The sequence below is a fragment of the Salvelinus fontinalis genome, unplaced genomic scaffold, assembly GCF_029448725.1.
Source record: "Salvelinus fontinalis isolate EN_2023a unplaced genomic scaffold, ASM2944872v1 scaffold_0843, whole genome shotgun sequence".
NCBI lineage: Eukaryota > Metazoa > Chordata > Actinopteri > Salmoniformes > Salmonidae > Salvelinus > Salvelinus fontinalis.
In genome coordinates this window covers 43,199-68,105 of record NW_026601052.1, presented here as the reverse complement: position 1 = coordinate 68,105, position 24,907 = coordinate 43,199, and the positions used below count along the sequence as shown (strand labels likewise).

General features: G+C 46.6%; 1 protein-coding gene across 1 annotated transcript in view; it reads right to left on the bottom strand.

Annotated features, from left to right (window-relative positions):
- Nucleotides 1–24,907, bottom strand: part of LOC129847437 (aryl hydrocarbon receptor-like) — a gene marked incomplete at its 3' end in the record, with an annotated part of 81,261 nt that overhangs the window by 15,880 nt on the left and 40,474 nt on the right. The window contains 2 exon segments of the mRNA XM_055915229.1: nucleotides 3,018–3,107; nucleotides 24,259–24,350. Of these exon segments, the coding sequence (XP_055771204.1) occupies nucleotides 3,018–3,107; nucleotides 24,259–24,350 (182 nt within the window).

Here is a 24,907-nt window from a genome sequence, read left to right as displayed (position 1 = left end):
GTATCAGGTTAATTGTGGAGGTCTGCACACAGCAAATGTTTAGTACTTTAGACTATAAATGCATTGAGATAATCTGTCATTACCACAAATGAAGGCTGTGATGAAAAAAGTTAATGCTAGAAATATAAGATGAATATACTGTGTCAATGTAAATTCTGCCTGTATAGGTGTGTGCTGAATTGAGGGTCTTCAAATTTGAGTGAGAGAACCAAAGTGAAACACAATGGGGGCACTGTCATTGTAAATTTGTGCTGGATAATTTATCAATAGTTCTAATTATGATTTGGAAAGGCTTCTAGAGACAAAGCTATGCCCAGAAAATGTGATGAGAGCCACTAGATTGTAGTTTGTGATAATCTTTCCCTAATCTCATTCAAATCAAGGGTGGTGTGAAACTGTTATAACATGTGTGCTCTCTCTTCCCTGTGAAATTCAATATGCATGTGCCCTAGACCAAATTCTGGAGATCTCTAGAAACATAGATGCTAAAAGAATTGTGTAAATTGGCTCTGCAAAACAGAGAGGCTTTTGACTATCTTTGGGCAGGTAAAGGGGGCACTTTCATTGGCGATGAATGTTGTACTTTTGTCCCAGATCACTCTTCTAATATGACTGCCACTGTTGCTAAGAATAATTCTGCACAGAGTGAACGCCTGCAGCTTGGTTGGAATCCCTGTTTGGAAGTTGGGGATCCCAAATTATCAAATGGGCTGCAGCGGATGTTTTTCTTCGTTTGCCTAATTGTGTTATTTAACATGCTGTGTATCTGTGTGTATTTTATATAAATTCACTCCCGTTAATAGAAGTATAACCTTTATTATGATGATAGTATTACCATACTAATTAGATTGTATAACCCAGAATGAAAGGTTTTAAATGATGAAGTGTCTGGTTTTATGTGTGGATTTCCCTTACTTTAACAAAAGTATGGTAACTTTTGATAGAAGCTATGCTTACCTTAACATTTGATAGAAGCTAATGTTTACCTTAAAATATAATGATAATTATCACAGATTGACTGGTAAGAGGGAATGTGATGGAGCATTTTATGTTTGTGCTTTTCTAATAACCAATTTCTGTGTTCATGCTAGTGACTGATTGAACAAATCCTCAATATCAGTATCTACAAATCTGCAATTTGGCAGTTCGCCCCGATATCTCAGTTTCAAAGTCTCAGCCTAGAGAGAAGAAGAGAGAAGAAGCCTCATGAGGTATTGGTTGGTCACATGAATGAAGCAAACGTTAATGATTAATTCATTATGAATAAGCTAAATCATGCAAATATAACTTGTCTGCAGTATATAAAAGAACTAACGGGACTGTCCCGGAAGAGCTCCTGATCGGCATGTGTACTTGATGCATTGAGTTGGTTGGAACCTCTCCAGTGCTGATAATAAAGAATGATTAATTTAAGATAGACTTTGGGTGACCCTGTGTAGAATTTCCACGACAGAGGCATTACAGAAAGTACTTTTACTGGATTAAACTATGGAAACTCCATACATAACATTGTTTAATGCAAGAACTACTAGCATAGTAATCAAATGTGCTTCAATAACTATTTATTTTGAATGAGGATGGAAATTAAGAATCTATAGCCTACTTTTTATCACAGTCAGAACTGACATATGAGGTGTGCCACAAATGCACTGGCTGGCTAGGCTACCTAGACCTTTTCATTCCAAATGATTGACTGAAATGAACCTATCAACAAAGTGATGACATATAAGGTGTGAATAACTTTTTAATTACAGGTGCATACTAGACGATGCACCCTGCATAAAGCAAGCTGAGCCATATTTGTTCTATGGTCCAATTGCAGTTGATCTCTGTGTGTATGTGTTTCCCCCAGAATCAGCCTGAACAAGAATTGTTCCACTGTACCAGAGTACAGAGAGGAATTAAATACACCTTCACTCTACATTTTCACTGAGTTTACACCTTCACATTTCAAATCCATTCCATGTTTGGTTCATGCCTTATTTCATCCTGTCAAATAAAGTGAATGTTGTACATGCACTCCGTTTGGTTTTTACAGTAGTAAATGTTGTACATGCACTCATTTTTACAGTAGTAATTGTTACATTAGACATTCTAGGCTGACTTGATGAAAGAGGACTCATCTCTCTTTTGGTTTTGTTGGTCATACTTGCTGTAGTCTGATCTTTGTAATCTATTCATGTTTAGGGTCGTTCATGTTCATGCAAAATTAGGAGGCAGGGAGGAAACTTGCCAGAACTGAACATGGGTCGTACAGTAGTAGTAAGCTAGCTAGATAGAATGCATGTAAGATTCACATTGCCCTACTATGTAAATCGAGGACATCCAAGAAGGAAAATGAATAACTTTAGTGGGTTAAGGAAATGTTCAGCCTATAATTAGCGAATTAGTTCAATTTGAAATAAAACATACATTTGATTAGCTGGCCGAATTCGAGTTGATAGTCAGCAAGCTAAAGTTATTAGCTGTCTGGGTTTCTATGGGCTGAGCAATGCTAGCTAACATTAGCTATGCTAGCTAACGTTAGTTGCTGCTTGCTAGCCACAAGATCGTAACGTTTAACAAGTTGCAGTTCTCTAATATGTCACCCGTTTTAGTGTAGAAGGGTTTTTATAACGTTTGGAAAATGTGTGTGATGTTTAATGCACCCTATTCATCATGTTAGTGGCAAACAATGTCCAAACTCCGAGGGTTTGTGCTAGCTACAGTGTGTTTCTGCTTATCCCGGAAGGGCTGGCTGGAAGCTGAAGGGCGGTCCTATGAAAAAAATAATAATAATAGATCACGATTCATTCAATTTGAAATGAGGATATCCAACCAGCGTATGGTGCCGCCTTGAAGTCTGAGGGCACAACCCTTCCATTATTGATGCTTCGTGCCGACACATCAAAGCAGCCATTCCAGTCTCAGGAAGACTTTGAGAGCTGGTGTCAGCCAGACTACATTTATAGAAAGCTAAAAAAGAGGCCCATTACTTGGTGAAAGCCCAGTTGTAGAGAGGTTAAAAGAGCCTTTACCTGGTGAAAGCCCAGGTAGTCCTGGATGGTGGAGGATGCATAGAAGATTGTGCCACCAGCCGTGACGACCAGAACAAAGCCATTCAACACCTGAGAGGAGAGTGGAACAGAACTGATTAGTATATCTTTATACACTGAACAAAAATATAAACGCAACATGTAAAGTGATGATCCTATGTTTCATGAGCTGAAATAAAATCATCCCTGTTAGTGAACATTTCTCCTGTGCCAAGATAATCCATCCACCTGACAAGTGTGGCATATCTGCTGGGGACTTCTGCTGGGGACAATAAAAGTCCACTTTAAAAAGGTGCAGTTTTGTCACACAACACAATGCCACAGATGTATCAAGTTGAGGGAGCGTGTAATTGGCATGCTGACTGCAGGAATGTCCACTTGAGCTGTTGCCAGATCATTGAATGTTCATTTCTCTACCATAAGCTGCCTCCAACGTCATTTTAGAGAATTTGGCAGTAAATCCCACCCACTTGGACGATCCCAGGCCTACCCATGGCTCCTCCCCTGTCCAGTCATGTGAAATCCATAGATTAGGGCCTAATGAATTTATTTAAAATTGACTGATTTCCTTATATGAACTGTAACTCAGTCAAATCGTTAAAATTGTTGCATTTATATTTGTGTTTAGTATACATGTTTATGTGACAGGTTAAAGGAAATACTAATAGCCTGTTATACCTTAAAAAGTATTATTAAATTCATAGTATGTGAGGATCTTAAAACATCTAAGGTTAAGAAGATCATGCATTCAGTATTAGTTGATAGATTGATAACATTTATATAATTGTGTTAAAATCCGTCAAGCATACAAAAGGGTACGAATTGTGAGAGGAATGTGTAAACGTTATGTTGATTACTTTATGTTGTCGTGGGTAAAAGTGTTAATCTGTGATCTACTAAATGCTCTTAATCTATGAGCCTGAGATCGATTGCTCTGGTCTCCACTCAAGTTCACGGAGAATTCGCGGTCTTTTTCTCATTGCACTAAACGTTCAATGAGTCAACATTCCGTATCACGCTCTCGTGATTCTTTCTACCCTTTTTCAGGTACGTTATTGATGATTAAAAAGAGTAATTTAAATGTAATAACTTGCTAACATGTCAAGAGTGTTTTAAGGGTTGTTTTAGTAACATATTGAGGAAGTTAGTTAAGTTTGCAGAGAGTAATATGAGCCGTGCTCGGTTGCAGCTAGCTTCGTACTGCTAGGTACTGCTACGTAGCTGCCATTTTATGTCGATTGTGAATGTGCGTTAATAAGATATTTTGCGGCGTTATTTGTGTAATGGTTTTTCAAACACTTTATTGCCTGTTGATAAATTGAGTTATGGTTTACTGAGTTAAAGCTTTGTGCTTGACAGTTATATTGAAAATAGTATTTGTTTCAGTGATGTACTGTGTATACTGTTGTGACTTGAATAAGCCTTGTACCCTACAAAACTATATATTTCCTGTAGATCTGTTATTCTGTAAAATGTGTTACTTTTGTAAAATGATTGCACTAAACGTTCAATGAGTAAACATTCCGTATCACGCTCTCGTGATTCTTTCTACCCCTTTTCAGGGGTGTAACATTTACACCCATCTAGACTACATGTGGTCATATGAAGTAGGCCTACAGCTATAAAGAGCAAACAGCAAATTGCGAAATGTCAAAGGAACTGAAAGGCCTATAGAGTTTTTTCTGTGTCCCAAATGGCACCCTATTCCCTATGTAGTGCAATAGTTTTGGTCAAAAAGTATGACTCGATAATCCATGCTTTCTGGGAATGTTCTAAAGTCAAAAAGTTATGGGCAGAGTTAGAATGTTGGCTGTCAGAAGAATAACAATGTAAATGTACTTTTAATCCATCTGTCTGCATATTTCAAACATGGCATATGAGGGTGCAGTGAGATAACCGATGGGTTCTCACACTGCACCCTCGTCCTTCATCTTGAAAAATATATACTTAAAACCTGGAAAATCAACCAATCCTCTGTTAACACAATGGAAAGGTCAAATTCTTTATTATCTAAATGTTGAAAATGTGTGTGTGACACAGAGAAACAAAATGGTGGAGTTTGAGGCCATGTGGCGGAGAGTGATGCGGGCGCTGGAGATGGGTGTGTGGGGTTGTCTCGGCAGGTGTGATATAGTCGATGTTTGTGTGATGTCGTTTGTATGTGTATGTTTTGTATTGTTTGAAAAAATAAAATCACATTTTTTAAAAATTGTTAAGGAATAGGGTGCTTTTGGTCAAAAGTAGTGCACTATACAGGGAATAGGGTTCCATTTGGGAAGCAGCCATTGTGTTTGTATCTACCCTATTCCATGTAGTCAGTTCAAAGATCAGACAGTTCAAGGATCAGACCGGCAGCAGTATATGATTAACTGTGTAATTATTTGGACAGGAAAAGCTAACAGACCACAGGCCCTGCATGGTGTGGTTCAACTGCACTTCATCTCAAACCAACAACTCTCCATGGTAAAAAAAAAAGAAGGAAAAGGGGCTAGTGGACGGCCGTATTCACAAAGAGTCTCACATTCGGAGTGCTGATCTAGGATCAGGTCCGTCCTGTTAATGTAATCTTATTCATTAAGATCAAAAAAAGGACAAACTGATCCGCAATCAGCACTCCTACTCTTGAGACGACAAAAAGATTTGCTGCTTTTAATATCGGTTTGTCCTTTGTTGTGTTTTATTAGGGTATGTATTGGCTGGTGAAATCAACTGTACCCTGTATGGGATGAATAAAGTACTTACCTTATCATGAATACAGGCTCTTTGTGGGATTAATAAAGTACTTATTTTACAATGAATACAGGCCCTTTGTTGGATTAATAAAGTACTTATTTTAACATGAATACAGGCCCTGGAGTGCTATGGTAACAGACAGGGTGGCTACTGAATAGACCCCACTAACCTGTAGTAACAGACAGGGTTACTGAATAGACCCCACTAACCTGTAGTAACAGACAGGGTGGCTACTGAACAGACCCCACTAACCTGTAGTAACAGACAGGGTGGCTACTGAACAGACCCCACTAACCTGTAGTAACAGACAGGGTGGCTACTGAACAGACCCCACTAACCTGTAGTAACAGACAGGGTGGCTACTGAAGAGACCCCACTAACCTGTAGTAACAGACAGGGTGGCTACTGAACAGACCCCACTAACCTGTAGTAACAGACAGGGTGGCTACTGAATAGACCCCACTAACCTGTAGTAACAGACAGGGTGGCTACCGAATAGACCCCACTAACCTGTAGTAACAGACAGGGTGGCTACTGAACAGACCCCACTAACCTGTAGTAACAGACAGGGTGGCTACTGAACAGACCCCACTAACCTGTAGTAACAGACAGGGTGGCTACTGAATAGACCCCACTAACCTGTAGTAACAGACAGGGTGGCTACTGAACAGACCCCACTAACCTGTAGTAACAGACAGGGTTACTGAATAGACCCCACTAACCTGTAGTACCAGACAGGGTGGCTACTGAATAGACCCCACTAACCTGTAGTAACAGACAGGGTGCCTACCGAATAGACCCCACTAACCTGTAGTAACAGACAGGGTGCCTACCGAATAGACCCCACTAACCTGTAGTAACAGACAGGGTGGCTACTGAACAGACCCCACTAACCTGTAGTAACAGACATGGTGACTACTGAACAGACCCCACTAACCTGTAGTAACAGACAGGGTGGCTACTGAACAGACCCCACTAACCTGTAGTAACAGACAGGGTGGCTACTGAATAGACCCCACTAACCTGTAGTAACAGACAGGGTGGCTACTGAATAGACCCCACTAACCTGTAGTAACAGACAGGGTGGCTACTGAACAGACCCCACTAACCTGTAGTAACAGACAGGGTGGCTACTGAATAGACCCCACTAACCTGTAGTAACAGACAGGGTGGCTACTGAATAGACCCCACTAACCTGTAGTAACAGACAGGGTGGCTACTGAATAGACCCCACTAACCTGTAGTAACAGACAGGGTGGCTACTGAATAGACCCCACTAACCTGTAGTAACAGACAGGGTGGCTACTGAATAGACCCCACTAACCTGTAGTAACAGACAGGGTGGCTACTGAACAAACCCCACTAACCTGTAGTAACAGACAGGGTGGCTACTGAACAGACCCCACTAACCTGTAGTAACAGACAGGGTTACTGAATAGACCCCACTAACCTGTAGTAACAGACAGGGTGGCTACTGAACAGACCCCACTAACCTGTAGTAACAGACAGGGTGGCTACTGAATAGACCCCACTAACCTGTAGTAACAGACAGGGTGGCTACTGAACAGACCCCACTAACCTGTAGTAACAGACAGGGTGGCTACTGAACAAACCCCACTAACCTGTAGTAACAGACAGGGTGGCTACTGAATAGACCCCACTAACCTGTAGTAACAGACAGGGTGGCTACTGAATAGACCCCACTAACCTGTAGTAACAGACAGGGTGGCTACTGAATAGACCCCACTAACCTGTAGTAACAGACAGGGTGGCTACCGAATAGACCCCACTAACCTGTAGTAACAGACAGGGTGGCTACTGAACAGACCCCACTAACCTGTAGTAACAGACAGGGTTACTGAATAGACCCCACTAACCTGTAGTACCAGACAGGGTGGCTACTGAATAGACCCCACTAACCTGTAGTAACAGACAGGGTGCCTACCGAAAAGACCCCACTAACCTGTAGTAACAGACAGGGTGGCTACTGAACAGACCCCACTAACCTGTAGTAACAGACAGGGTGGCTACTGAATAGACCCCACTAACCTGTAGTAACAGACAGGGTGGCTACTGAATAGACCCCACTAACCTGTAGTAACAGACAGGGTGGCTACTGAATAGACCCCACTAACCTGTAGTAACAGACAGGGTGGCTACTGAACAAACCCCACTAACCTGTAGTAACAGACAGGGTGGCTACTGAACAGACCCCACTAACCTGTAGTAACAGACAGGGTTACTGAATAGACCCCACTAACCTGTAGTAACAGACAGGGTGGCTACTGAACAGACCCCACTAACCTGTAGTAACAGACAGGGTGGCTACTGAATAGACCCCACTAACCTGTAGTAACAGACAGGGTGGCTACTGAACAGACCCCACTAACCTGTAGTAACAGACAGGGTGGCTACTGAACAAACCCCACTAACCTGTAGTAACAGACAGGGTGGCTACTGAACAGACCCCACTAACCTGTAGTAACAGACAGGGTGGCTACTGAAGAGACCCCACTAACCTGTAGTAACAGACAGGGTGGCTACTGAACAGACCCCACTAACCTGTAGTAACAGACAGGGTGGCTACTGAATAGACCCCACTAACCTGTAGTAACAGACAGGGTGGCTACCGAATAGACCCCACTAACCTGTAGTAACAGACAGGGTGGCTACTGAACAGACCCCACTAACCTGTAGTAACAGACAGGGTGGCTACTGAACAGACCCCACTAACCTGTAGTAACAGACAGGGTGGCTACTGAATAGACCCCACTAACCTGTAGTAACAGACAGGGTGGCTACTGAACAGACCCCACTAACCTGTAGTAACAGACAGGGTTACTGAATAGACCCCACTAACCTGTAGTACCAGACAGGGTGGCTACTGAATAGACCCCACTAACCTGTAGTAACAGACAGGGTGCCTACCGAATAGACCCCACTAACCTGTAGTAACAGACAGGGTGCCTACCGAATAGACCCCACTAACCTGTAGTAACAGACAGGGTGGCTACTGAACAGACCCCACTAACCTGTAGTAACAGACATGGTGACTACTGAACAGACCCCACTAACCTGTAGTAACAGACAGGGTGGCTACTGAACAGACCCCACTAACCTGTAGTAACAGACAGGGTGGCTACTGAATAGACCCCACTAACCTGTAGTAACAGACAGGGTGGCTACTGAATAGACCCCACTAACCTGTAGTAACAGACAGGGTGGCTACTGAACAGACCCCACTAACCTGTAGTAACAGACAGGGTGGCTACTGAATAGACCCCACTAACCTGTAGTAACAGACAGGGTGGCTACTGAATAGACCCCACTAACCTGTAGTAACAGACAGGGTGGCTACTGAATAGACCCCACTAACCTGTAGTAACAGACAGGGTGGCTACTGAATAGACCCCACTAACCTGTAGTAACAGACAGGGTGGCTACTGAATAGACCCCACTAACCTGTAGTAACAGACAGGGTGGCTACTGAACAAACCCCACTAACCTGTAGTAACAGACAGGGTGGCTACTGAACAGACCCCACTAACCTGTAGTAACAGACAGGGTTACTGAATAGACCCCACTAACCTGTAGTAACAGACAGGGTGGCTACTGAACAGACCCCACTAACCTGTAGTAACAGACAGGGTGGCTACTGAATAGACCCCACTAACCTGTAGTAACAGACAGGGTGGCTACTGAACAGACCCCACTAACCTGTAGTAACAGACAGGGTGGCTACTGAACAAACCCCACTAACCTGTAGTAACAGACAGGGTGGCTACTGAATAGACCCCACTAACCTGTAGTAACAGACAGGGTGGCTACTGAATAGACCCCACTAACCTGTAGTAACAGACAGGGTGGCTACTGAATAGACCCCACTAACCTGTAGTAACAGACAGGGTGGCTACCGAATAGACCCCACTAACCTGTAGTAACAGACAGGGTGGCTACTGAACAGACCCCACTAACCTGTAGTAACAGACAGGGTTACTGAATAGACCCCACTAACCTGTAGTACCAGACAGGGTGGCTACTGAATAGACCCCACTAACCTGTAGTAACAGACAGGGTGCCTACCGAAAAGACCCCACTAACCTGTAGTAACAGACAGGGTGGCTACTGAACAGACCCCACTAACCTGTAGTAACAGACAGGGTGGCTACTGAATAGACCCCACTAACCTGTAGTAACAGACAGGGTGGCTACTGAATAGACCCCACTAACCTGTAGTAACAGACAGGGTGGCTACTGAATAGACCCCACTAACCTGTAGTAACAGACAGGGTGGCTACTGAACAAACCCCACTAACCTGTAGTAACAGACAGGGTGGCTACTGAACAGACCCCACTAACCTGTAGTAACAGACAGGGTTACTGAATAGACCCCACTAACCTGTAGTAACAGACAGGGTGGCTACTGAACAGACCCCACTAACCTGTAGTAACAGACAGGGTGGCTACTGAATAGACCCCACTAACCTGTAGTAACAGACAGGGTGGCTACTGAACAGACCCCACTAACCTGTAGTAACAGACAGGGTGGCTACTGAACAAACCCCACTAACCTGTAGTAACAGACAGGGTGGCTACTGAACAGACCCCACTAACCTGTAGTAACAGACAGGGTGGCTACTGAATAGACCCCACTAACCTGTAGTAACAGACAGGGTGGCTACTGAATAGACCCCACTAACCTGTAGTAACAGACAGGGTGGCTACTGAATAGACCCCACTAACCTGTAGTAACAGACAGGGTGGCTACCGAATAGACCCCACTAACCTGTAGTAACAGACAGGGTGGCTACTGAACAGACCCCACTAACCTGTAGTAACAGACAGGGTGGCTACTGAATAGACCCCACTAACCTGTAGTAACAGACAGGGTGGCTACTGAATAGACCCCACTAACCTGTAGTAACAGACAGGGTGGCTACCGAATAGACCCCACTAACCTGTAGTAACAGAGGGTGGCTACTGAATAGACCCCACTAACCTGTAGTAAAAGACAGGGTGGCTACTGAATAGACCCCACTAACCTGTAGTAACAGACAGGGTGGCTACTGAACAGACCCCACTAACCTGTAGTAACAGACAGGGTGGCTACTGAATAGACCCCACTAACCTGTAGTAACAGACAGGGTGGCTACCGAATAGACCCCACTAACCTGTAGTAACAGACAGGGTTACTGAACAGACCCCACTAACCTGTAGTAACAGACAGGGTTACTGAATAGACCCCACTAACCTGTAGTAACAGACAGGGTGGCTACTGAACAGACCCCACTAACCTGTAGTAACAGACAGGGTGGCTACTGAATAGACCCCACTAACCTGTAGTAACAGACAGGGTGGCTACCGAATAGACTCCACTAACCTGTAGTAACAGACAGGGTGGCTACCGAATAGACCCCACTAACCTGTAGTAACAGACAGGGTGGCTACTGAATAGACCCCACTAACCTGTAGTAACAGACAGGGTGGCTACTGAACAGACCCCACTAACCTGTAGTAACAGACAGGGTGGCTACTGAATAGACTCCACTAACCTGTAGTAACAGACAGGGTTACTGAATAGACCCCACTAACCTGTAGTAACAGACAGGGTGGCTACTGAACAGACCCCACTAACCTGTAGTAACAGACAGGGTGGCTACTGAATAGACCCCACTAACCTGTAGTAACAGACAGGGTGGCTACCGAATAGACTCCACTAACCTGTAGTAACAGACAGGGTGGCTACCGAATAGACCCCACTAACCTGTAGTAACAGACAGGGTGGCTACTGAATAGACCCCACTAACCTGTAGTAACAGACAGGGTGGCTACTGAACAGACCCCACTAACCTGTAGTAACAGACAGGGTGGCTACTGAATAGACTCCACTAACCTGTAGTAACAGACAGGGTTACTGAATAGACCCCACTAACCTGTAGTAACAGACAGGGTGGCTACTGAACAGACCCCACTAACCTGTAGTAACAGACAGGGTTACTGAATAGACCCGACTAACCTGTAGTAACAGACAGGGTGGCTACTGAACAGACCCCACTAACCTGTAGTAACAGACAGGGTGGCTACCGAATAGACCCCACTAACCTGTAGTAACAGACAGGGTGGCTACTGAATAGACCCCACTAACCTGTAGTAACAGACAGGGTGGCTACTGAACAGACCCCACTAACCTGTAGTAACAGACAGGGTGGCTACTGAACAGACCCCACTAACCTGTAGTAACAGACAGGGTGGCTACTGAACAGACCCCACTAACCTGTAGTAACAGACAGGGTGGCTACTGAACAAACCCCACTAACCTGTAGTAACAGACAGGGTGGCTACTGAACAGACCCCACTAACCTGTAGTAACAGACAGGGTGGCTACTGAATAGACCCCACTAACCTGTAGTAACAGACAGGGTGGCTACTGAATAGACCCCACTAACCTGTAGTAACAGACAGGGTGGCTACTGAATAGACCCCACTAACCTGTAGTAACAGACAGGGTGGCTACTGAACAGACCGCACTAACCTGTAGTAACAGACAGGGTGGTTACTGAACAGACCCCACTAACCTGTAGTAACAGACAGGGTGGCTACTGAATAGACCCCACTAACCTGTAGTAACAGACAGGGTGGCTACTGAATAGACCCCACTAACCTGTAGTAACAGACAGGGTGGCTACTGAATAGACCCCACTAACCTGTAGTAACAGACAGGGTGGCTACTGAACAGACCCCACTAACCTGTAGTAACAGACAGGGTGGCTACTGAACAAACCCCACTAACCTGTAGTAACAGACAGGGTGGCTACTGAATAGACCCCACTAACCTGTAGTAACAGACAGGGTGGCTACTGAACAGACCCCACTAACCTGTAGTAACAGACAGGGTTACTGAATAGACCCCACTAACCTGTAGTAACAGACAGGGTGGCTACTGAACAGACCCCACTAACCTGTAGTAACAGACAGGGTGGCTACTGAATAGACCCCACTAACCTGTAGTAACAGACAGGGTTACTGAATAGACCCCACTAACCTGTAGTAACAGACAGGGTGGCTACTGAATAGACCCCACTAACCTGTAGTAACAGACAGGGTGGCTACTGAATAGACCCCACTAACCTGTAGAAACAGACAGGGTGGTTACTGAATAGACCCCACTAACCTATAGTAACAGACAGGGTGGCTACTGAACAGACCCCACTAACCTGTAGTAACAGACAGGGTGGCTACTGAACAGACCCCACTAACCTGTAGTAACAGACAGGGTGGCTACTGAATAGACCCCACTAACCTGTAGTAACAGACAGGGTGGCTACTGAACAGACCCCACTAACCTGTAGTAACAGACAGGGTGGCTACTGAATAGACCCCACTAACCTGTAGTAACAGACAGGGTGGCTACTGAACAGACCCCACTAACCTGTAGTAACAGATAGGGTGGCTACTGAATAGACCCCACTAACCTGTAGTAACAGACAGGGTGGCTACTGAATAGACCCCACTAACCTGTAGTAACAGACAGGGTGGCTACTGAATAGACCCCACTAACCTGTAGTAACAGACAGGGTGGCTACTGAATAGACCCCACTAACCTGTAGTAACAGACAGGGTGGCTACTGAATAGACCCCACTAACCTGTAGTAACAGACAGGGTGGCTACTGAATAGACCCCACTAACCTGTAGTAACAGACAGGGTGGCTACCGAATAGACCCCACTAACCTGTAGTAACAGACAGGGTGGCTACCGAATAGACCCCACTAACCTGTAGTAACAGACAGGGTGGCTACTGAACAGACCCCACTAACCTGTAGTAACAGACAGGGTTACTGAATAGACCCCACTAACCTGTAGTACCAGACAGGGTGGCTACTGAATAGACCCCACTAACCTGTAGTAACAGACAGGGTGCCTACCGAAAAGACCCCACTAACCTGTAGTAACAGACAGGGTGGCTACTGAACAGACCCCACTAACCTGTAGTAACAGACAGGGTGGCTACTGAATAGACCCCACTAACCTGTAGTAACAGACAGGGTGGCTACTGAATAGACCCCACTAACCTGTAGTAACAGACAGGGTGGCTACTGAATAGACCCCACTAACCTGTAGTAACAGACAGGGTGGCTACTGAACAAACCCCACTAACCTGTAGTAACAGACAGGGTGGCTACTGAACAGACCCCACTAACCTGTAGTAACAGACAGGGTTACTGAATAGACCCCACTAACCTGTAGTAACAGACAGGGTGGCTACTGAACAGACCCCACTAACCTGTAGTAACAGACAGGGTGGCTACTGAATAGACCCCACTAACCTGTAGTAACAGACAGGGTGGCTACTGAACAGACCCCACTAACCTGTAGTAACAGACAGGGTGGCTACTGAACAAACCCCACTAACCTGTAGTAACAGACAGGGTGGCTACTGAACAGACCCCACTAACCTGTAGTAACAGACAGGGTGGCTACTGAATAGACCCCACTAACCTGTAGTAACAGACAGGGTGGCTACTGAATAGACCCCACTAACCTGTAGTAACAGACAGGGTGGCTACTGAATAGACCCCACTAACCTGTAGTAACAGACAGGGTGGCTACCGAATAGACCCCACTAACCTGTAGTAACAGACAGGGTGGCTACTGAACAGACCCCACTAACCTGTAGTAACAGACAGGGTGGCTACTGAATAGACCCCACTAACCTGTAGTAACAGACAGGGTGGCTACTGAATAGACCCCACTAACCTGTAGTAACAGACAGGGTGGCTACCGAATAGACCCCACTAACCTGTAGTAACAGAGGGTGGCTACTGAATAGACCCCACTAACCTGTAGTAAAAGACAGGGTGGCTACTGAATAGACCCCACTAACCTGTAGTAACAGACAGGGTGGCTACTGAACAGACCCCACTAACCTGTAGTAACAGACAGGGTGGCTACTGAATAGACCCCACTAACCTGTAGTAACAGACAGGGTGGCTACCGAATAGACCCCACTAACCTGTAGTAACAGACAGGGTTACTGAACAGACCCCACTAACCTGTAGTAACAGACAGGGTTACTGAATAGACCCCACTAACCTGTAGTAACAGACAGGGTGGCTACTGAACAGACCCCACTAACCTGTAGTAACAGACAGGGTGGCTACTGAATAGACCCCACTAACCTGTAGTAACAGACAGGGTGGCTACCGAATAGACTCCACTAACCTGTAGTAACAGACAGGGTGGCTACCGAATAGACCCCACTAACCTGTAGTAACAGACAGGGTGGCTACTGAATAGACCCCACTAACCTGTAGTAACAGACAGGGTGGCTACTGAACAGACCCCACTAACCTGTAGTAACAGACAGGGTGGCTACTGAATAGACTCCACTAACCTGTAGTAACAGACAGGGTTACTGAATAGACCCCACTAACCTGTAGTAACAGACAGGGTGGCTACTGAACAGACCCCACTAACCTGTAGTAACAGACAGGGTGGCTACTGAATAGACCCCACTAACCTGTAGTAACAGACAGGGTGGCTACCGAATAGACTCCACTAACCTGTAGTAACAGACAGGGTGGCTACCGAATAGACCCCACTAACCTGTAGTAACAGACAGGGTGGCTACTGAATAGACCCCACTAACCTGTAGTAACAGACAGGGTGGCTACTGAACAGACCCCACTAACCTGTAGTAACAGACAGGGTGGCTACTGAATAGACTCCACTAACCTGTAGTAACAGACAGGGTTACTGAATAGACCCCACTAACCTGTAGTAACAGACAGGGTGGCTACTGAACAGACCCCACTAACCTGTAGTAACAGACAGGGTTACTGAATAGACCCAACTAACCTGTAGTAACAGACAGGGTGGCTTCTGAACATACCCCACTAACCTGTAGTAACAGACAGGGTGGCTACCGAATAGACCCCACTAACCTGTAGTAACAGACAGGGTGGCTACTGAATAGACCCCACTAACCTGTAGTAACAGACAAGGTGGCTACTGAACAGACCCCACTAACCTGTAGTAACAGACAGGGTGGCTACTGAACAGACCCCACTAACCTGTAGTAACAGACAGGGTGGCTACTGAACAGACCCCACTAACCTGTAGTAACAGACAGGGTGGCTACTGAACAAACCCCACTAACCTGTAGTAACAGACAGGGTGGCTACTGAATAGACCCCACTAACCTGTAGTAACAGACAGGGTGGCTACTGAATAGACCCCACTAACCTGTAGTAACAGACAGGGTGGCTACTGAATAGACCCCACTAACCTGTAGTAACAGACAGGGTGGCTACTGAACAGACCGCACTAACCTGTAGTAACAGACAGGGTGGTTACTGAACAGACCCCACTAACCTGTAGTAACAGACAGGGTGGCTACTGAATAGACCCCACTAACCTGTAGTAACAGACAGGGTGGCTACTGAATAGACCCCACTAACCTGTAGTAACAGACAGGGTGGCTACTGAATAGACCCCACTAACCTGTAGTAACAGACAGGGTGGCTACCGAATAGACCCCACTAACCTGTAGTAACAGACAGGGTGGCTACTGAATAGACCCCACTAACCTGTAGTAACAGACAGGGTGGCTACTGAACAGACCCCACTAACCTGTAGTAACAGACAGGGTGGCTACTGAATAGACTCCACTAACCTGTAGTAACAGACAGGGTTACTGAATAGACCCCACTAACCTGTAGTAACAGACAGGGTGGCTACTGAACAGACCCCACTAACCTGTAGTAACAGACAGGGTGGCTACTGAATAGACCCCACTAACCTGTAGTAACAGACAGGGTGGCTACCGAATAGACTCCACTAACCTGTAGTAACAGACAGGGTGGCTACCGAATAGACCCCACTAACCTGTAGTAACAGACAGGGTGGCTACTGAATAGACCCCACTAACCTGTAGTAACAGACAGGGTGGCTACTGAACAGACCCCACTAACCTGTAGTAACAGACAGGGTGGCTACTGAATAGACTCCACTAACCTGTAGTAACAGACAGGGTTACTGAATAGACCCCACTAACCTGTAGTAACAGACAGGGTGGCTACTGAACAGACCCCACTAACCTGTAGTAACAGACAGGGTTACTGAATAGACCCGACTAACCTGTAGTAACAGACAGGGTGGCTACTGAACAGACCCCACTAACCTGTAGTAACAGACAGGGTGGCTACCGAATAGACCACACTAACCTGTAGTAACAGACAGGGTGGCTACTGAATAGACCCCACTAACCTGTAGTAACAGACAGGGTGGCTACTGAACAGACCCCACTAACCTGTAGTAACAGACAGGGTGGCTACTGAACAGACCCCACTAACCTGTAGTAACAGACAGGGTGGCTACTGAACAGACCCCACTAACCTGTAGTAACAGACAGGGTGGCTACTGAACAAACCCCACTAACCTGTAGTAACAGACAGGGTGGCTACTGAACAGACCCCACTAACCTGTAGTAACAGACAGGGTGGCTACTGAATAGACCCCACTAACCTGTAGTAACAGACAGGGTGGCTACTGAATAGACCCCACTAACCTGTAGTAACAGACAGGGTGGCTACTGAATAGACCCCACTAACCTGTAGTAACAGACAGGGTGGCTACTGAACAGACCGCACTAACCTGTAGTAACAGACAGGGTGGTTACTGAACAGACCCCACTAACCTGTAGTAACAGACAGGGTGGCTACTGAATAGACCCCACTAACCTGTAGTAACAGACAGGGTGGCTACTGAATAGACCCCACTAACCTGTAGTAACAGACAGGGTGGCTACTGAACAGACCCCACTAACCTGTAGTAACAGACAGGGTGGCTACTGAACAAACCCCACTAACCTGTAGTAACAGACAGGGTGGCTACTGAATAGACCCCACTAACCTGTAGTAACAGACAGGGTGGCTACTGAACAGACCCCACTAACCTGTAGTAACAGACAGGGTTACTGAATAGACCCCACTAACCTGTAGTAACAGACAGGGTGGCTACTGAACAGACCCCACTAACCTGTAGTAACAGACAGGGTGGCTACTGAATAGACCCCACTAACCTGTAGTAACAGACAGGGTTACTGAATAGACCCCACTAACCTGTAGTAACAGACAGGGTGGCTACTGAATAGACCCCACTAACCTGTAGTAACAGACAGGGTGGCTACTGAATAGACCCCACTAACCTGTAGAAACAGACAGGGTGGTTACTGAATAGACCCCACTAACCTATAGTAACAGACAGGGTGGCTACTGAACAGACCCCACTAACCTGTAGTAACAGACAGGGTGGCTACTGAACAGACCCCACTAACCTGTAGTAACAGACAGGGTGGCTACTGAATAGACCCCACTAACCTGTAGTAACAGACAGGGTGGCTACTGAACAGACCCCACTAACCTGTAGTAACAGACAGGGTGGCTACTGAATAGACCCCACTAACCTGTAGTAACAGACAGGGTGGCTACTGAACAGACCCCACTAACCTGTAGTAACAGATAGGGTGGCTACTGAATAGACCCCACTAACCTGTAGTAACAGACAGGGTGGCTACTGAATAGACCCCACTAACCTGTAGTAACAGACAGGGTGGCTACTGAATAGACCCCACTAACCTGTAGTAACAGACAGGGTGGCTACTGAATAGACCCCACTAACCTGTAGTAACAGACAGGGTGGCTACCGAATAGACCCCACTAACCTGTAGTAACAGACAGGGTGGCTACTGAACAGACCCCACTAACCTGTAGTAACAGACAGGGTTACTGAATAGACCCCACTAACCTGTAGTACCAGACAGGGTGGCTACTGAATAGACCCCACTAACCTGTAGTAACAGACAGGGTGCCTACCGAAAAGACCCCACTAACCTGTAGTAACAGAAAGGGTGGCTACTGAACAGACCCCACTAACCTGTAGTAACAGACAGGGTGGCTACTGAATAGACCCCACTAACCTGTAGTAACAGACAGGGTGGCTACTGAATAGACCCCACTAACCTGTAGTAACAGACAGGGTGGCTACTGAATAGACCCCACTAACCTGTAGTAACAGACAGGGTGGCTACTGAACAAACCCCACTAACCTGTAGTAACAGACAGGGTGGCTACTGAACAGACCCCACTAACCTGTAGTAACAGACAGGGTTACTGAATAGACCCCACTAACCTGTAGTAACAGACAGGGTGGCTACTGAACAGACCCCACTAACCTGTAGTAACAGACAGGGTGGCTACTGAATAGACCCCACTAACCTGTAGTAACAGACAGGGTGGCTACTGAACAGACCCCACTAACCTGTAGTAACAGACAGGGTGGCTACTGAACAAACCCCACTAACCTGTAGTAACAGACAGGGTGGCTACTGAACAGACCCCACTAACCTGTAGTAACAGACAGGGTGGCTACTGAATAGACCCCACTAACCTGTAGTAACAGACAGGGTGGCTACTGAATAGACCCCACTAACCTGTAGTAACAGACAGGGTGGCTACTGAATAGACCCCACTAACCTGTAGTAACAGACAGGGTGGCTACCGAATAGACCCCACTAACCTGTAGTAACAGACAGGGTGGCTACTGAACAGACCCCACTAACCTGTAGTAACAGACAGGGTGGCTACTGAATAGACCCCACTAACCTGTAGTAACAGACAGGGTGGCTACTGAATAGACCCCACTAACCTGTAGTAACAGACAGGGTGGCTACCGAATAGACCCCACTAACCTGTAGTAACAGAGGGTGGCTACTGAATAGACCCCACTAACCTGTAGTAAAAGACAGGGTGGCTACTGAATAGACCCCACTAACCTGTAGTAACAGACAGGGTGGCTACTGAACAGACCCCACTAACCTGTAGTAACAGACAGGGTGGCTACTGAATAGACCCCACTAACCTGTAGTAACAGACAGGGTGGCTACCGAATAGACCCCACTAACCTGTAGTAACAGACAGGGTTACTGAACAGACCCCACTAACCTGTAGTAACAGACAGGGTTACTGAATAGACCCCACTAACCTGTAGTAACAGACAGGGTGGCTACTGAACAGACCCCACTAACCTGTAGTAACAGACAGGGTGGCTACTGAATAGACCCCACTAACCTGTAGTAACAGACAGGGTGGCTACCGAATAGACTCCACTAACCTGTAGTAACAGACAGGGTGGCTACCGAATAGACCCCACTAACCTGTAGTAACAGACAGGGTGGCTACTGAATAGACCCCACTAACCTGTAGTAACAGACAGGGTGGCTACTGAACAGACCCCACTAACCTGTAGTAACAGACAGGGTGGCTACTGAATAGACTCCACTAACCTGTAGTAACAGACAGGGTTACTGAATAGACCCCACTAACCTGTAGTAACAGACAGGGTGGCTACTGAACAGACCCCACTAACCTGTAGTAACAGACAGGGTGGCTACTGAATAGACCCCACTAACCTGTAGTAACAGACAGGGTGGCTACCGAATAGACTCCACTAACCTGTAGTAACAGACAGGGTGGCTACCGAATAGACCCCACTAACCTGTAGTAACAGACAGGGTGGCTACTGAATAGACCCCACTAACCTGTAGTAACAGACAGGGTGGCTACTGAACAGACCCCACTAACCTGTAGTAACAGACAGGGTGGCTACTGAATAGACTCCACTAACCTGTAGTAACAGACAGGGTTACTGAATAGACCCCACTAACCTGTAGTAACAGACAGGGTGGCTACTGAACAGACCCCACTAACCTGTAGTAACAGACAGGGTTACTGAATAGACCCAACTAACCTGTAGTAACAGACAGGGTGGCTACTGAACAGACCCCACTAACCTGTAGTAACAGACAGGGTGGCTACCGAATAGACCCCACTAACCTGTAGTAACAGACAGGGTGGCTACTGAATAGACCCCACTAACCTGTAGTAACAGACAGGGTGGCTACTGAACAGACCCCATTAACCTGTAGTAACAGACAGGGTGGCTACTGAACAGACCCCACTAACCTGTAGTAACAGACAGGGTGGCTACTGAACAGACCCCACTAACCTGTAGTAACAGACAGGGTGGCTACTGAACAAACCCCACTAACCTGTAGTAACAGACAGGGTGGCTACTGAATAGACCCCACTAACCTGTAGTAACAGACAGGGTGGCTACTGAATAGACCCCACTAACCTGTAGTAACAGACAGGGTGGCTACTGAATAGACCCCACTAACCTGTAGTAACAGACAGGGTGGCTACTGAATAGACCCCACTAACCTGTAGTAACAGACAGGGTGGCTACTGAACAGACCGCACTAACCTGTAGTAACAGACAGGGTGGTTACTGAACAGACCCCACTAACCTGTAGTAACAGACAGGGTGGCTACTGAATAGACCCCACTAACCTGTAGTAACAGACAGGGTGGCTACTGAATAGACCCCACTAACCTGTAGTAACAGACAGGGTGGCTACTGAATAGACCCCACTAACCTGTAGTAACAGACAGGGTGGCTACTGAACAGACCCCACTAACCTGTAGTAACAGACAGGGTGGCTACTGAACAAACCCCACTAACCTGTAGTAACAGACAGGGTGGCTACTGAATAGACCCCACTAACCTGTAGTAACAGACAGGGTGGCTACTGAACAGACCCCACTAACCTGTAGTAACAGACAGGGTTACTGAATAGACCCCACTAACCTGTAGTAACAGACAGGGTGGCTACTGAACAGACCCCACTAACCTGTAGTAACAGACAGGGTGGCTACTGAATAGACCCCACTAACCTGTAGTAACAGACAGGGTTACTGAATAGACCCCACTAACCTGTAGTAACAGACAGGGTGGCTACTGAATAGACCCCACTAACCTGTAGTAACAGACAGGGTGGCTACTGAATAGACCCCACTAACCTGTAGAAACAGACAGGGTGGTTACTGAATAGACCCCACTAACCTATAGTAACAGACAGGGTGGCTACTGAACAGACCCCACTAACCTGTAGTAACAGACAGGGTGGCTACTGAACAGACCCCACTAACCTGTAGTAACAGACAGGGTGGCTACTGAATAGACCCCACTAACCTGTAGTAACAGACAGGGTGGCTACTGAACAGACCCCACTAACCTGTAGTAACAGACAGGGTGGCTACTGAATAGACCCCACTAACCTGTAGTAACAGACAGGGTGGCTACTGAACAGACCCCACTAACCTGTAGTAACAGATAGGGTGGCTACTGAATAGACCCCACTAACCTGTAGTAACAGACAGGGTGGCTACTGAATAGACCCCACTAACCTGTAGTAACAGACAGGGTGGCTACTGAATAGACCCCACTAACCTGTAGTAACAGACAGGGTGGCTACTGAATAGACCCCACTAACCTGTAGTGACAGACAGGGTGGCTACTGAACAGACCCCACTAACCTGTAGTAACAGACAGGGTGGCTACTGAATAGGCCCCACTAACCTGTAGTAACAGACAGGGTGGCTACTGAATAGGCCCCACTAACCTGTAGTAACAGACAGGGTGGCTACTGAATAGGCCCCACTAACCTGTAGTAACAGACAGGGTGGCTACTGAATAGGCCCCACTAACCTGTAGTAACAGACAGGGTGGCTACTGAATAGGCCCCACTAACCTGTAGTAACAGACAGGGTGGCTACTGAATAGGCCCCACTAACCTGTAGTAACAGACAGGGTGGCTACTGAATAGACCCCACTAACCTGTAGTAACAGACAGGGTGGCTACTGAATAGGCCCCACTAACCTGTAGTAACAGACAGGGTGGCTACTGAATAGACCCCACTAACCTGTAGTAACAGACAGGGTGGCTACTGAATAGACCCCACTAACCTGTAGTAACAGACAGGGTGGCTACTGAATAGACCCCACTAACCTGTAGTAACAGACAGGGTGGCTACTAAATAGACTCCACTAACCTGTAGTAACAGACAGGGTTACTGAATAGACCCCACTAACCTGTAGTTACAGACAGGGTGGCTACTGAACAGACCCCACTAACCTGTAGTAACAGACAGGGTGGCTACTGAACAGACCCCACTAACCTGTAGTAACAGACAGGGTGGCTACTGAATAGACCCCACTAACCTGTAGTAACAGACAGGGTGGCTACTGAATAGACCCCACTAACCTGTAGTAACAGACAGGGTGGCTACTGAATAGACCCCACTAACCTGTAGTGACAGACAGGGTGGCTACTGAACAGACCCCACTAACCTGTAGTAACAGACAGGGTGGCTACTGAATAGGCCCCACTAACCTGTAGTAACAGACAGGGTGGCTACTGAATAGGCCCCACTAACCTGTAGTAACAGACAGGGTGGCTACTGAATAGGCCCCACTAACCTGTAGTAACAGACAGGGTGGCTACTGAATAGGCCCCACTAACCTGTAGTAACAGACAGGGTGGCTACTGAATAGGCCCCACTAACCTGTAGTAACAGACAGGGTGGCTACTGAATAGGCCCCACTAACCTGTAGTAACAGACAGGGTGGCTACTGAATAGACCCCACTAACCTGTAGTAACAGACAGGGTGGCTACTGAATAGGCCCCACTAACCTGTAGTAACAGACAGGGTGGCTACTGAATAGACCCCACTAACCTGTAGTAACAGACAGGGTGGCTACTGAATAGACCCCACTAACCTGTAGTAACAGACAGGGTGGCTACTGAATAGACCCCACTAACCTGTAGTAACAGACAGGGTGGCTACTGAATAGACTCCACTAACCTGTAGTAACAGACAGGGTTACTGAATAGACCCCACTAACCTGTAGTTACAGACAGGGTGGCTACTGAACAGACCCCACTAACCTGTAGTAACAGACAGGGTGGCTACTGAACAGACCCCACTAACCTGTAGTAACAGACAGGGTGGCTACTGAACAGACCCCACTAACCTGTAGTAACAGACAGGGTGGCTACTGAATAGACCCCACTAACCTGTAGTAACAGACAGGGTGGCTACCGAATAGACCCCACTAACCTGTAGTAACAGACAGGGTGGCTACCGAATAGACCCCACTAACCTATAGTAACAGACAGGGTGGCTACCGAACAGACCCCACTAACCTGTAGTAACAGACAGGGTGGCTACTGAACAGACCCCACTAACCTGTAGTAACAGACAGGGTGGCTACTGAATAGACCCCACTAACCTGTAGTAACAGACAGGGTGGCTACCGAATAGACCCCACTAACCTGTAGTAACAGACAGGGTGGCTACCGAATAGACCCCACTAACCTATAGTAACAGACAGGGTGGCTACCGAACAGACCCCACTAACCTGTAGTAACAGACAGGGTGGCTACTGAACAGACCCCACTAACCTGTAGTAACAGACAGGGTTACTGAATAGGCCCCACTAACCTGTAGTAACAGACAGGGTGGCTACTGAATAGGCCCCACTAACCTGTAGTAACAGACAGGGTGGCTACTGAATAGACCCCACTAACCTGTAGTAACAGCTCTCCCTCTGGAACGTGAAGGTCTTGCTTCTTCAGAACATTACACTCTGGGCGCTGGGAGGCTGTGGATTGTCGGGTCACTGCAACACAATACAATCAAGATCAAGGTTACTGTACCATAGAGGATTTCCCCCACACACTGAAGGACTGCAGAGGAACCAGTTACAGTGCATCACTACAGACAGAGACCCATTCACAATATAGGCCGAATGTGTACACCGCTAATGGTACTATTTTCTCCTGTGGAAGAGAATTTGATGGGCATTTTAAATCAACCAAAAATTATGTTATTCTATTTGTGTGTACTGTGGTAGCCATATAGGCTAGGCAACGGGCAAATCATCTTCAGATAGATTGTGCAGTGTGATGCCTTATGATTCAGTGTGATTAAGAGAACAGACCCTAACTGTGCTGGTCGGGCCCTATAGCCTAGCTACAGTAGGAGAGTTGTGCCAGTAGAACGTGGATAGGAAACTCAAAGTCCTCAGGGGCCAGAGTGGTGTCACACTTTCTCCCCGTCTAGCAAACACAGCTGATTAAACTAATTACATTTTAAACTGATGATCATGATTAGTTGATTATTGGAGTCAGGTGTGTTAGCTGAGGCTGGAGTAAACGTCTGACACCAATCAGGCCC